The sequence below is a fragment of the Nerophis ophidion genome, linkage group LG10, assembly GCF_033978795.1.
Source record: "Nerophis ophidion isolate RoL-2023_Sa linkage group LG10, RoL_Noph_v1.0, whole genome shotgun sequence".
Classification (NCBI taxonomy): domain Eukaryota; kingdom Metazoa; phylum Chordata; class Actinopteri; order Syngnathiformes; family Syngnathidae; genus Nerophis; species Nerophis ophidion.
The window spans coordinates 16,726,900-16,742,070 of NC_084620.1; the positions used below are offsets into that span (position 1 = coordinate 16,726,900).

General features: G+C 43.1%; 1 protein-coding gene and 1 long non-coding RNA gene across 12 annotated transcripts; one reads left to right on the top strand and one right to left on the bottom strand.

Moving 5' to 3' along the window:
• Nucleotides 1-132: 132 nt before the first annotated feature.
• LOC133560299 (FHF complex subunit HOOK-interacting protein 1A-like) lies at nt 133-13,030 on the bottom strand. Of its 11 annotated transcripts, none has more exons than XM_061912679.1 (18): nt 12,898-13,030; nt 12,388-12,501; nt 12,067-12,240; nt 11,815-11,998; nt 11,527-11,748; nt 11,303-11,465; nt 11,133-11,244; nt 6,216-6,317; nt 6,079-6,135; nt 5,918-6,004; nt 4,438-4,605; nt 4,287-4,366; nt 4,046-4,188; nt 3,840-3,951; nt 2,731-3,773; nt 2,471-2,667; nt 752-872; nt 133-688 (listed from the first exon to the last, which is right to left on the bottom strand). In XM_061912679.1, the coding sequence occupies exons 3-18, from the start codon at nt 12,169-12,171 to the stop codon at nt 459-461; spliced, it is 3,126 nt and encodes a 1,041-aa protein (XP_061768663.1). In that variant the 5' UTR covers nt 12,172-12,240; nt 12,388-12,501; nt 12,898-13,030; the 3' UTR covers nt 133-458. The 11 variants fall into 11 exon arrangements, with proteins under 11 accessions (XP_061768663.1, XP_061768662.1, XP_061768653.1 ...); XM_061912678.1 differs by having other exon boundaries at nt 2,471-2,649; nt 4,016-4,188; XM_061912669.1 differs by having other exon boundaries at nt 4,016-4,188.
• Nucleotides 12,178-13,917, top strand: LOC133560302 (uncharacterized). The gene is made up of 3 exons (XR_009808415.1): nt 12,178-13,018; nt 13,380-13,435; nt 13,511-13,917. It is a non-coding gene; the product is annotated as an uncharacterized LOC133560302 (long non-coding RNA).
• The last annotated feature ends 1,254 nt before the right edge of the window (nt 13,918-15,171 follow it).

Below are 15,171 nucleotides of genomic sequence, written 5' to 3' on the forward strand. Positions count from 1 at the left end.
ATTGACCATGCCTAGTGAACTGGGAGCAGAAAATAACCTTCCCTAAAGTGTTCCCATAAAGTTGGAGGAAAACAATCATTCTTGCTGAGATGAAGAATTATAAAAACTTGTCAGAGTAAAAAAAAAAAAGAGTTGTTGTGTCATGTTTAATGTTAATTCGTCTTGCAATCATTTTATCTGCCAAGATCCCATGAAAGTGTCACCAGTAGGTAGCAGCACTCGGTTGGTCATCCAGTCTTGTTACCATGGCGATGCAGCATCCAGTAGTGTAGTAGAATAGACCGCTGAAAAAGTGTGGGTGTGTGTGGGGGGTTTGTGTATATAGAATTATAAAAGTTTCATGAAGTTTTTGCAAAACAATGTATTCCCTAAAAAATAGGGCTTAAATCAATTCAAGTGCTCTCAGGACGTTTAAATAAATAAAAGGACAAATACATAATTATTTTGTCTTCCCTTGTCTACTCCTCTGTGGTCGACTCGGGGGTAACGCTGTGCTCCAGGGCGATTGCGGCCAGCTCTTTGAGAAACTCTGCATACAAAACAATTGCAAACACTCTGCTCTTGTCCTGAGGCGGGATGGTGGGACAGGGTGGCAGGAGACAAATGGGGGGTGCTGAGAGCAAGTTCCTCACAGAGCCGTTGGGAAGAGAATGCTCCGGAATGTCGTCTCCCTCAAACATCAGGTTCTCTGGAACACATGTATCAACTTGTGGCCACTGGAAGAAGTGCAGGCTGATAAATGCCGACTCACCTCGGTCCTTGTTATCTTGGTCTTTAGCCAATAAGAACCTCCAAGCCTGCGTCACCAAGGAGGGATACTCTGGTCGCCCTTGGATGTAGCGCTCTATTTGGCCTTGAAGTGACACCAGCACCTGCATGAGTACATGCAGATTGTCTAATGTCTATATAACATTATAAATTTCCTGAAATCTGATTTTTTTTTTTTACCCATTACATCTTAACTTTTTTCCTTAAACTACTTTAAATTTCAACTTTATATAATTACACATATATACATTCAGTGTGTGTATATATATATATGTATATATATATATACACACACACACATATATATATATATATATATATACACACACATATATATGTATGTATGTGTGTGTGTATATATATATATGTGTGTGTGTATATATGTGTGTATATACATATATATGTGTGTGTGTATGTATATATATATAAATATATTTGTATGTGCATATATATATATAAATATATATATGTATGTGTATATATAAGCGTATATATAAATATATATGTATCTATATACAAACACACACACACATATATATATATATATATATATGTGTGTGTGTGTGTGTGTGTGTGTGTATAGATATATATATGTGTGTGTATGTATATATATGTGTATATTGTATATACATATGTATATATTATAAATATATGTGTGTATATTGTATATAAATGTGTATATATACGGCATGGCGTAGTGGGTAGAGCGGCCGTGCCAGAAACCTGAGGGTTGCAGGTTCGCTTCCCACCTATTGACATCAAAGTCGATGCCGTTGTGTCCTTGGGCAGGACACTTCACCCTTTGCCCCCGGTGCCGCTCACACTGGTGAATGAATGATGAATGAATGCTTGGTGGTGGTCGGAGGGGCCGTAGGCGCAAACTGGCAGCCACGCTACATATGTAGCTGTGGCTACATATGTAGGTTACCACAACCAGGTGTGAATGAATGATGGGTTCCCACTTCTCTGTGAGCGCTTTGAGTATATAACAATAGAAAAGCGCAATATAAATCTAATCCATTATTATTATTATATTATATATATGTTGTTTTTTTCTCCCATTCCCCCCACTTGTTTACCTGTATGTATCTCATCTTTTTTGTAAGGGGTACTGCAAGTTGGCAGACCCGTCAGTTATCCTGTTCTGTCTCCCTGTAATGTTTGTCTGACCTTGAATGGGATTGTGCTGAAAATTATAATTTCCCCTCGGGGATTAATAAAGTATGTCTGATATATATGTATAAAAATGTGTATATTATATATATATATATATATATATGTATATATATATATATATATATATGTAAATACATATGCACAAAACACGTCTTTCTGTGGTAGCGTCGGCGAAAACTGTACATGTAAACACACTCAGTGAGTTCAAGGACGGACGAAAATAGTAGGACACTACGGCTCTTGGCAAATACTCTAATCAGTAAAGCACGTTTAATACAAACAGTGGGATTTCTAACAATTTGGAAGGTTTGTGTCAGGTGTCTCCTCCTACAGAAACCATATTATAACAAATTACATTTTTTCCCCATCCTTTTGCATTTTCATATTTTTAAAAGGAGCCGTGTGTTGTCGACCCCCGCACTAGGCGGTCCCCTCAACTAATAATAATTCCCTCCATTATGGAATCTGCAGCTTATATCGCTAATGAGAACATCCATATTGCATGTGCTGTAATTCGGTGTGCTACCTGGTACAGAGTGCGCACGCCAGCCTGCTGGTGTGTTTGTGTGGCGAGCAGGAATATTTTCAGCAGTGGTTGTGGGTATGATGCCAGCTGAGCAAGGAGCCCTGTCACCAGCAAGTTGACGGCGATGGAATTCTCCAGAAGGTTCTCCAAGCGGGACAAGAGAACACTGATGAAGGGACCTGAGGCATCATGATGTTCTAAAAAAGTTAGCAGAGTGTGGTTTTTTATTTCATTATTCATAAGTCTTGTTACTCACACACCTGTAAACGGAATGATGGGTTTCCCCCTGTCTTCCTCCTCTTCTTTCTCATTCTCTTCTCCCTTTCCGGAGATCAAACCAAAGTCCCGACATGGCTCCTCCTCCTCTTCCAGTCTTTGCGTCAGCTCCCGAACACGCCTCCTGAAGGCGCTGATGTCCAGGAAGTTGTCACACTCTGGCTCCACCCCTAAAGATTGCATTAGCTCGTAGTACTGGGACAGGAAGTTGCTATTGTTGTCAGGCAGATCGTGTAGCTTATGTGTTGAGCCTGTGTTTGTCAACAAGGCGTCATGTGACTGAAACTGGCCGATAAGTAAAGTTGTGATATTATTGTGGCAGCTATCATCCTCATGATCGTCACCCTGTTCCATGTTGTGATTTCCATTGGTGAAAATCCGCTGCCCGTCCTCTGTTTCTTCTTTCCCCAAGTCCTTGCTTCCCTTCCTTGCTTCCTTTGCGTTATCCTCACTCCTCCTTTCCTCTTTCCCTCCATCCTCACTGGTCCTCCGTGACGACATGATATCGTTAACTGTTTCGTGGACAGTCCTTCCTGTTGGCGTGAAGGAGAAACCTCCACGTGCTCGCCGATTTTCCGCCATCATGCGTTCCAAAATGGCAACCTTGGCGTCTTTCTGGGCGACGAGATCATAGACCAGACAATCCTCCTCAAATTCGCTTTCCTCCACGTAAGCGCCGTGCACTAGCTTGGCAGCGCTGCGGCGCATGTCTTGTATGTGTCGAGGAGGAGACGTGCGTAAAGGGGCGGAGCCCCCAACCTCCATGCTGTTCGCGAGCGCCGCCGATAAGGAAGCATCGTCATCTGCAAAAATGTCGTCCCACTCCAGCTCCAAAACCGAGCTTCTTCCTTCTTGGTTAGTCACGAAGACTGCGTCCACAGAGGAGAGAGTGGGGGAGGCACCTGAGGGGGGAGGAGTTACACCCTTGTGTCGCGGTACCATATTGTCCTCCTTATCCCCTGACGTGCCAGATCGGTCTACTTCTGGTTCGTCGCCATCATAAGGCGCCGACCAGCGTCGACATGCCCTGAGGGACACACTCATCACTACCAACAAGCATGGCCGCCTCTGAACACACAAGAGCGCCACTAACCTGTAGGAAGTGGCAATAGCCTGTCGGGCGTCTGAGAGGTAGTGGAGGTAGTTGACGTCCATCAGGAAGTCCAAACCTCGCCAGTAACCGACGCTGTCAGCCGCAAACGTGTCTGACCGAGGAGAGAGTGCGAGTTCAAACTTATTCTGAACACTCACATTTCACAGAATAGCAACCTGCTCCTTTGGACCAACGGATGTGCTCACTGGCTCCACGCGCGTTTGACGGGCCGACAGGACACCAGGAGGGCAGCAGGAGCAGGAACGACGCAGCGCTGGAGGAGCACCAGTCAGTGCGCTTTAAGGAAAAGCTCTGCTTCTTGCTCAAGTGGCTGCAGGGAATCAAGAACCTAAAGACACACAACACTCATTTGTACTGGACCTAATTTGATACCGCCAGCAGTCTAATTGTCCCAGGAGAATGGGGATGTCTTGTCATGAGGCTGACCTGAAAACCAGCTGCAGCATCACGTCCTCACAGAAGAGGCCGATCAGAGTCCTGAAGAGTGCCAGCGACACCGTGCCTAGCTGGGGAGCACCAAGACAAGATCTCCTCAATGTCCAGAGGGCCTACAACGGCGCCTTAGAGTCGGCCGTACCTGAAAAGGTGTGTTGACTCTGCTGACCAGCGTGTCCAGGATGTGCACGTTGTCGTGTGTGTGCAGCAGGATGAAAGACAGGAAGGTCTGGAGGAGGGCGGGCTCTGAGATAGTGCGTAGGAACAAGTCCAGGTAGGCTGTGGTGGTCATGACCTCCTCCACCGTCAGCTGCACACACACAAATACGTACACTTTTTTCAGGACTGCTGTTACAATTAAGTTGCATGTTCCACTTGGGGGCAGCAAAAAGTAACATGATGAAGTACAGTACAGTCCCATGATGGCTTGCACTCTGACCATACTTGCCAACCTTGAGACCTCCGATTTCGGGAGGTGGGGGGTGGGGGTTGGCGTGGTCGGGGGTGGGGCGGAGGCGTGGTTGGGGCACGAACTCGAGTATTACATACATACATACATATATATATATATATATATATATATATATATATATATATATATATATATATATATATATATATACATATATATATATATATATATATATATATATATATATATATATGAAATACTTGACTTTAAGTGAATTCTAGCTATATATATGTATTTAATTATATATATAAATAAAATAGATAGTTGAATTTCAGACGGCACCTATTAAATACAGTAATACAAAGACAGTTGTTCTACTAACTGTACTGTGCTTGCTGGTTACTAAAAAACAACAACAACAACACTTACCTTTCACTATTTGAGTAACCTTTGTTCTGCCATTTGCGTATCGGCGAGCGATCTCCGAATTCGGGAACATCCTTCACGGATTTGTTGTAGACATCCGCAAATGAGAACGGGATGTTGCTTCCAGCTATCAGCATAGCCATGTTTGTCTCAGCATAAGATACACCATCGGGTCTCCATTTTGCGAGGTGGGCCATAATACTGGGTTGTGAACGATGCTGCGCTGCGGACGCTTTGTGCTTTGCTGACTGACCGTTCATGGCTGAGTATATCAGTTCACCGTGTTCAATGGAGAAGTGTGTTTGACAAAATTTACAGGCAACATACCCCTTCCCCTTCGAAATCTCCTTGATAAACTGAAATTCTTGTTTCCAATCGTTCTGGAACTTGCAAGCGTATTTCTTCATTTTGCTCGTCGACGGTGTAATATATTGGGTTGGAGTCAATAACCAGGCGACGTGATGAAGTTACGTCTCTTTACTGTGGGCTTCAGAACAAACTCCCTGATGCATGTTCCTTGACTGCACTTAAATGTAGAATATATTTACATTGTATTTTATGTACAGTAGATGGCAGTATTGTCCTGCTTAAGAAGGACACAACATTGAGTCAGGTTCTCATGGAGCTGGAGTGGGCCTGGCTTCCAGCTCTGCTGAATTTCGGGAGATTTTCGGGAGAAAATTTGTCCCGGAAGGTTTTCGGGAGAGGTGCTGAATTTTGGGAGTCTCCCGGAAAATCTGGGAGGGTTGGCAAGTATGATTCTGACTAAGATGTGTCCAGGTACCTTGTGCAGCGCGGGAGCCAGCACAGGAACCAGGAAGCCATTGTGGATGTAACTCAGCAGCTGGGAGCGAATAGAAGGATGAGCCACCTGGAAGACGGATATAGGTTCATCAGTATGTGAAGAAAAAAATATTGATTGTTTTCAGGGTGTGTGCGCGTTACGTTCGTGACGGCGCTGCAGAACCCCAGCGAGTGCAGGAAGTGGACAAGAGCAGGAACCTGTTGAAGTAAACATCTTTTATTCAAAGTTATTCTTGCACTAAATTAGGCACAAAATAGTTCCTTGGCGTTCCGATTACCTGTTGCCAGTCGGCCTGGTCCAGACAGTTCCAATCTTCACTGTAAACCTGCAATCTGGCCGGCAGAGAGGAGTAGAGACCAGAAAGACCTGTAGCCAGAACCTGCAGCAATGCAGCACACATATTAGTTATCCAGTACTACGTTTACAAAACAAAGTGGTGTTAAGCAGCACCGAGCTCTGCTGACTCAACGTGCCATGGCGGATTAGATTAGACTTTATTTGAATTCTTTAGCCGATGGAGAAGAAAAAATAAAAAACAGAGCATAATCAGCAGCATGCTCCAATCACCCACGGTCTTGCTAATCCTACCCCGACCTAAAGCCACTCTGTCTGATTTACTAATCTGCTCTCTACAGGAAGATTGAGGTCAGATGGTCACATGGCTTTAATACTGAAGGTGTCACATAGTAAAAGTATGCAATTAACCGACAAAGAGGGTCGCCAATGGGCTGGCACTAACTAATACTTTACAATTCATGCTCTTCCATAACAATTAAAACGTTTTAAGTGCATATGTGCGTTCGCGCTGAGAAGTATGGCAAAATGACGGATGTTTGTACTTAACACGCCTCAATCACCGCCATTTTGGCTCCGCAGCAGAAGGGTAGGGACTAATTCCAGAGGTTGCGATTCACAATACACAGAAAAGAAGAAGAAGCGGATAAAAGTTGGGATCATAATTTTTCTTAAGTGTGAAAAGACAGTAATCCTTTTGGAACTGCACATTATCACTACTTGTACTTATACAAGGGTATAAGTTCACAAATTGTTGCTTTGTTGTTGTTTACATGAATTGATCAACAAGTTGAAAAACTTATTCGGGTGTTACCATTTAGTGGTCAATTGTACGGAATATGTACTGAACTGTGCAATCTACAAATAAAAGTTTCAATCAATCAATCAAGCACAAGAAATTAAAACAACGTTGAGAAGTTGCTGAATTAGTTCCTGACGTTGAGCAACAGAAACATAACGTTAATACAACTTACTTTTTGACAACGTTTAGTCAATGGTGGGTTCTAATGATGATTAGACTATTGAATTTTGGTCATTTCCCAACCAACAACATGGATCCAATGTTGGACATCAACATTGTCTCAATTTACAAATACAACTATTTTACAACGTTTTTTCAAAGACAGTTTTAAAAGACATGTATGTATAATCAACATTGCATCAATGCCTTGTGCCTACTTTGTGCATGCGCAGAGTACTAGTATGCATGTTTTTCCCCATCTTTATCCAAATATAACTATAAAGCTTAACGTTGTGTATAGTGGGGCAAAAAAAGTGTTTAGTCAGCCATCGATTGTGCAAGTTCTCCCACTTAAAATGATGACAGAGGTTTGTAATTTTCATCATAGGTAGACTTCAACTGTGAGAGACAGAATGTGAAAAAAAAAATCCAGGAATTCATATTGTGGGAATTTCAAAGAATTTAGTTGTAAATTATGGTGGAAAATAAGTATTTGGTCAACCATTCAAAGCTCTCATTGATGGAAGGAGGTTTTGGCTCAAAATCTCACGATACATGGCCCCAATCATTCTTTCCTTAACACGGATCAATCGTCCTGTCCCCTTAACAGAAAAATAGCCCCAAAGCATGATGTTTCCACCCTCATGCTTTACAGTAGGCGTGGTGTTCTTGGGATGCAACTCAGTATTCTTCTTCCTCCAAACACGACGAGTTGAGTTTATACCAAAATGGATACATGGATGATACAGCAGAAGATTGGGAGAAGGTCATGTGGTCAGATGAAACTAAAATATAACATTTTGGTATTAACTCAACTTGTCGTGTTTGAAGGAATAAGAATACTGAGTTGCATCCCGAGAACACCAGACCTACTGTGAAGCATGGGTGTGGAAACATCATGCTTTGGGGCTGTTTTTCTGCTAAGGGGACAGGACGATTGATCCGTGTTAAGGAAAGAATGAATGGGGCCATGTATTGTGGGATTTTGAGCCAAAACCTCCTTCCATCATTGAGAGCTTTGAATGGATGACCAAATAAATAATTCCCACCATAATTTACAAATAAATTATTTACAGTTCCTAAAATGTGAATCCTGAATTTTTTTCCCACATTTTGTCTCTCACAGTTGAAGTGTACCTATGATGAAAATTACAGACCTCTGTCATCATTTTAAGTGGGAGAACTTACACAATCGGTGGCTGACTAAATACTTTTTTGCCCTACTGTATGTGCTGAAAGCTTCATTTATGATTGCTGCCTTTGGTAAAAGCCTAATTTGTTTAGGTTTTGCTCACTTTTGATTTCTTATATTTAGACTCCCCGAGTTGGTGCAATTACGAAATATTCAAAGCAAAATGGTGTTTTATGAACTCAAAAACAAGAAAAAAATACAAATATTGTCAAGATAATACTTATATGGGAACTACTTAGTGTTAAATGTATATCAAACAAACTTTTAACGAAGTGATCACTGCCAACTTGCCTATTATTTGACTCATCTCCCTTTGGACCGCAGCGCGTGCCACTTTTCTCGACGTCCTTTTTAAAGTCTTTCACTCTTACGCCCATCTTGACTACTGTACCTGAAGAAGCGTAAATCCTTTTCACAATTTGAACAGTTCGTACAGCCAAAAATAAGGCAAGCATAGGGCATTTTTCCTCAAGAAAGGCTAAATGGCACATAGTACCCAATGAGAACAGCCGCTGACTAGACCACCACGCATATTTAATGAGCCGGAGGTGGTGCCACTTCCTTTCACTATATAGCCAAGATGGCATCTATTAAAGGTGGTTCGAGACCAGGGTCGAGTTCTGCACACTCACCATTTGGCGAGTGTCGAGTGAAACTGCCGGTTACTTCCTCTGGGTGGAACACACTCAAAATGCTAAGTGTATAGTGTAAGTATGCAAGTGCTTGAAATTTTGTAAGCTTCTGGCAATTGAGCCGTAGAGCCCTCAGGTGGTGTGGGGCCCTCACAGCTTGTGCATGTCACAGCCAGCCCGTCAATCCCAGCCTTCCTCTCCAACTGTTTGACACAAAGTGACCGCAGCCAGGAACTCGTTAGGACATTACGTAACGAGTCGTAATGAGATCACAATGCATGCTCATTCATGGAAACACCAGCAAAGTTCTCCCGAGACCAACGAAAGCAGGGGGGTTCAAACTTATTTTGAGTGGGGGGGGCGCATACAGAAAGATTGAAAGACACAGGCCATACATTTTCTGTGTTAAAGATGCTAAAACCAATCTAATATATAGGTCAAATTATGCTAACATGTTAGAGGTGACAAAACAATTGACAATATGTCTCATTACATTCAAATCTTTTTTTTTCTTTTAAAAACCAAAGGCCAATAAAAAATGACATGCAGGTTAAATATTGGACAACCTTGAATAGAGGAAAGCCCTCATCAATAATCTATCCCTCCATCCATTCATTTTCTACCGCTATCGGGTCGCAGGTGGTGCTGGAGCTTATTTCAGCTGCATTCGGGCGGAAGGCAGTATACACCCTGGACAAGTCACCACCTGATCACGGGGTTTAACACAGATAGACAGACAACATTCACACACTAGGGACCATTTAGTGTTGCCAATCAACTTATCCCCAGGTGCATGTCTTTGGAGGTGGGAGGAAGCCGGAGTACTCAGAGGGAACCCACCCAGTCACGGGAAGAACATGCAAACTCAACACAGAAAGACCGGGGATCGAACCCCTTTGTATTGTATTTGGTGACCACCGATGATGTGTGAGCTGTCCAAAGTCGGGACCCAGGGTGGAACGCTCATCTGTGCATCAGTTGGTGACGTCTCTGCGCTGCTGACCTGTCTCCACTCAATATGATCTCCTGCTGGCCCCACTATAGACTGGACTTTCACACTATCATGCTATATCCACTATGAACTGGACTCTCACACTATTAACTTGATCCACTCGACGTCTATTGCACCGGTCGCCTACATATGCGGTCCCCTCCAAGGTTTTTCATTGTCAACCCATTGGGTTGAGTATTTTCTTGCCCTGATGTGGGATCTGAGCCAAGGATGTTGTTGTGGCGTGTGCAGCCCTTTGAGAGACTCCTGATTTAGGGCCCATCTATCTATCCATTTTCTACCGCTTATTCCCTTTGGGGTGCTTATCTCAGCAACAATCGGGCGGAAGGCGGTGTACACCCTGGACAAGTCGCCACCTCATCGCAGGGCCAGTGATTTAGGGCTATATAAGTAAACTTTGATTGACTAATTGATTGTGAGGCACATGCACTAACCCCTGAACCACTATGCTGCCTCCTCATCAATTAACTTGTCTTTTTTAAAGATTCCTTGAATTGCAGCCTGGGCACTAATTAATTTAAAACCTCTTCTCACTTCTGCGCTTACCAAAGGCATGTGGTAAAAGTAAGCATGCGCTAATTATTTTAAAACCTCTTCTCACTCCGGCACTTACCAAAGGTATACAGTAACAATTTGAGTGTGATGTAAGCTTGGACCTTAAATCCTGCTGAATAGCTCTTAATCTTCTTCCCTTTATGCGATTTCAAATTACCGGTATTGAAATCAGCCTCCTCCATTTTGAAAATGATGACTGGGGAAGTGTCACTCGTGACGTCACGAGTTTAACCAGGCACTAATACTAAGCATGCGCTAATTATTTTGGGAAGCGAGTTTGACCCGGCAGTAATTCAAGGCAGGCGCATACTATATGCCCTGCGGCAATTCAAGGTAATACGGTAATTGTGACTTGACTTATATTTCACCATAGATTCATTGCTAGTTGAGGCCCATTGATCTTTGAATGGTATCAAGTAGCATTGGCGACACAGGCTAACAGCTTCATTCAAGATCTTCCTGACATTCCCCAGAAGACCATGACATCTCATTAGCTCAAGGATTGCTGATGAAGATTGTACACATAAAGATTGAGTGTGTGCACTTACGGGGCAGAAGTACGTGTTCTGGGCAATGTGCTGTGCAACCCGAGACTCGGAGGACGAAAGTGACATTATGAGCAGCAGAGCTTCTCTTGCCTGCTGACCCACTGGACCTTGCCTAAGAAGGGATGATGAAGGTCAGTTCAGGTGTTTGCCTGACTGAGGATGACTCTCACCTGTGCGTGTACGGGATAAGCAGGGAGAAGAGCAGGAAGTTGGCAGCACCCTGGTCCTTGCTGGTGTGGAAGAACAGTTCCAGTACCGAGGAGTCCTTGACCAGCGCCACGCACAGCTGGTTCAGCAAGAGGACCAGCTCCGCCTCCACGCGGCTGCCGCTGTCTATGGGTGGGTCAACAGGCTGTTAAACAAGTTTGTAAGTCTAGTGGACGCTGCAACCTACCTGCTCCGGTACCGGCACAGGATGCCAGCAGGGTCATAAGCGGCCTTAGAATGGGCTTGTGGTGCAGAAGAGGCTGGCGGGCCTGTGTGAGGAGCATCTGGTACATCCTGAGCTGCTCCAGTTTCATGTCCTCTGTGAACTGTCTTCTCAAGCTCCACAGGAACAGACGCTCCATCACGCCCTCCAGAACCACAAACTCCAAAATGGGCCCCATCGCTCCTCCTGAGGACGGTGATGCTCATAAAAATGTGACTTCCTCAATGGAGACGGATTCTTCTTGGCTCTCACCTTGGCCGGCCTCCTCCTCCATCAGCAGGAAGAGCATGTGCTCCACGTAGTTCTGGACGGCGCTGGCCTCATCAGGCGGGATGGATCTGAGGCGCAGGCCGCCACTGCCCACGTGACCAGAGAGGAAACTCAGCGCGCTGGTGCCGGTGCGACCTGGTTCGTGTTTTTCCAGGATTTTTACAACCTGGAGGGTCAAGGAGAGATGGTGCACAGGTGACAACGGCACGTGACACTGCAGACAGGCCCACCTACCTGCGCCCAGTGGTTCTTAAACACAATCATGCATGTTTCCGGGTCCACTCCTTGCAGCGTCAGCGACCTGCTGCGGCCGCCCGCGGCAACGGCGGAGGCCATCATCCTGACCTGAGCTCAGGCGACTGCAGCATGTTGTTGGTGATGGAGGCGGAATCCGTCCCTGGATCGCTGCTGAACATTGGAGTGTGTTAGTGAATGGGAGTTTTTCGACCAGTCAGCGATCAGCCTATAAGAAAAAATGAAATGGAAATTGTTCTGTCCAGGAGGTAGAGGTTGTCTACGGCCACATGTAAACAGGAAAAAGAGAACAGGACCCACCCAGGGTGTTCCAGGACATTCCGTGAATTCCCAACTCCAACAATTCCTTAAAGACAGCCCCTGCAAGGCAACATGGACCCGCCGGTCCTCCTGTGAGACACACACTCACACACACTACAACCCCCTCATGGTGAGCCCTCACAAGAACAGGAGCACAAACATGTTTGCTGTGGAAAGAGATTAATCTGGAATGAAGCACTGATATTTAATCCCTAGCCACCGCCACTGTGTGTGTATGTCTGCATGTGCGTGTGCGTGTGTGTGTGTGTGTGTGTGTGTGTGTGTTTTGACCGCTTTCACATGCCATCACACAACAGGGATTAAATACAAAACACACAATGCCAGTTCTGTTTTTAAACGTAAACTTTATGCAGTAATGACACTTACACTGTTCCACAACACACACACACGCACTCACACACACACTCGCGTGCGCTCGCAATTCTGATTCTCACAATAGGTGTGCAAATTCATTGCTGATTGCTCTTCTATTTAATCTTATTGTCCTACCTCAGACCTGGGTGATATGGAAGCCCAATAGTTGGACCAAAAAACGCTGGAGTGACGTCCGGTCAGTTTGTGAGCGCAGCTCAACTCCTTAGACTTTAAACCGCCCGGGTGTCAATCACCGGTAGGTAACACATGGCCACGCCCACACGAGTTACTACAGCCCGCCCCCAGCAGAATTTTACTTGGCACATTTTCGTGATTGGAGAGTGTTTTTAAACACCTTCTTCTCTGTCCCCCCTGAATAGTGAACAAACACATTCATAAAAAATGTCTCTTTTTTTTTATCTTAAAACTGAATGTCGTATGTCATTGGTTGGAATTGAATTTAATAATATTAGATTTATTTTACTGGATTTTGTTATTCAATTGTAAATATTGTGAATTATGAGAGATTTGTGTGAGCTGAGAGGTATTGGAGAAAAAATTGTCTAATGATTGTTTGTAATTGTTTGTAGTGTAACTTGTCCTGTGTTCTACTACAGTGGTTCTCAAATGGGGGTACGTGTACCCCTGGGGGTACTTAAAGGTATGCCAAGGGGTATGTGAGATTTTAAAAAAATATTCTAAAATTAGCAACAATTCATCCATTTTTCTACCGCTTATTCCCTTTTAGGGTCGCCGGGGGCACTGGCGCCTATCTCAGCTACAATCGGGCGGAAGGCGGGATACACCCTGGAAAAGTCGCTCTTCATCGCAGGGCCAACACAGATAGACAGACAACATTCACACTCACATTCACACACTAGGGCCAATTTAGTGTTGCCAATCAACCTATCCCCAGGTGCATGTCTTTCAAAAATCCTTTATAAATATACTTATTGAATAATATTTCAACCAAATATGAATGTAAGTTCATAAACTGTGAAAAGAAATGCAACAATGCAATATTCAGTGTTGACAGCTAGATTTTTTTGTGGAAATGTTCCATAAGTATTGATGTTAAAGATTTATTTTTTTGTGAAGAAATGTTTAGAATTAAGTTCATGAATCCAGATGGATCTCTATTACAATCCCCAAAGAGGGCACTTTAAGTTGATGATTACTTCTATGTGTAGAAATCTTTGTTTATAAGTGAATCACTTGTTTATATTTCAACAAGTTTTTACTTATTTGTATATCTTTTTTTCCAAATAGTTAAAAAAAGACAACTACAAATGAGCAATATTTTGCACTGATATACAATTTAATAAATCAGAAACTGATGACATAGTGCTGTATTTTACTTCTTTATCTAATTTTTTCTACCAAACATGCTCTGATTAGGGGGTACTTGAATTAAAAAAATGTTCACAGGAGGGTACATCAGGTTGAGAACCACTGTCCTAAAAGACTATAAAGTACACTTCCAACAGCAGCAAGTCATGGTGTTTGGCTTCATCTGCTGGCGAAAGGCTTCCCTGCACTTTTTCATTCCCAGCCGTGACTGAAGGCAACAACAAGGCCATTGTAGGTTTTATTGCACTCTGTTTATTTTAGCCTGGGGTTATGACTTGATGGGCCGCGGCTCTATTGTTGATGGACTAGATTATTTATATGCACAAGTCAGGACACGCCCGGTAGAAAATGGATGAATGGATGGATGTATCGCATATAATTTCCACTTTTCCTGCTGTATATTCTACTGCCACTAGAGAGCGTTGTTCTCCTTTGATGTTGCATATACAAATAACTCATTTGGATAGTTGCCATTTTAAATACATTCAATTAAATAATATTTTTGAAAATTAAATCGAATTTTATATTGATTTATTTTCATATTCTGTTTTAAATAACATATGATTAGGACCCAAATTTAGCCAGGAGCTCCCCTGAGTATGTCACACGATTTCCTGCCACAGGGCATCATCTCTTTGGTTGACTTTGACTTATTCAAATATCATTTATGTCTAAGTTGCTGCCCAAAAAGGCTGTTGTAGGAAATGACAGTAAAATCAAAACAAAAGTGAACCTTGCTGAAAACTTAGAATTAAACTACAGTAAAGTAACACGTAGGGTTGGGCGATATGGCCTTTTGATAATATCTCAATATTCTTAGGCCATGTCACGATACACGATATATATCTAGATATTTTTTCTTAGCCTTGAATTAACACTTGATGCATATAATAACACCAGTATGATGATTCTAGGTGTCTACATTAAAACATTCTTCTTCATACTGCATTAATATATGCTCATTTTAAACTTTCATGCAGAGGGAAATAACAACTAAGTCAATTTACCAGAACTGTATTTATTAAACAGTTATCAAGTAGTGGCACAAACATTCATATA

Coding starts and splice junctions, on each gene's coding strand:
- LOC133560299 (XM_061912669.1), bottom strand. CDS start 12,171: ATGATGGCCTCCGCCGTTGCCGCGGGCGGCCGCAGCAGGTCGCTGACG. Junction 3,952..4,015: donor CCGTTGGTCCAAAGGAGCAG/GTTGCTATTCTG, acceptor CTCCTCGGTCAG/ACACGTTTGCGGCTGACAGC. Junction 689..751: donor CCAAGATAACAAGGACCGAG/GTGAGTCGGCAT, acceptor CATGTGTTCCAG/AGAACCTGATGTTTGAGGGA.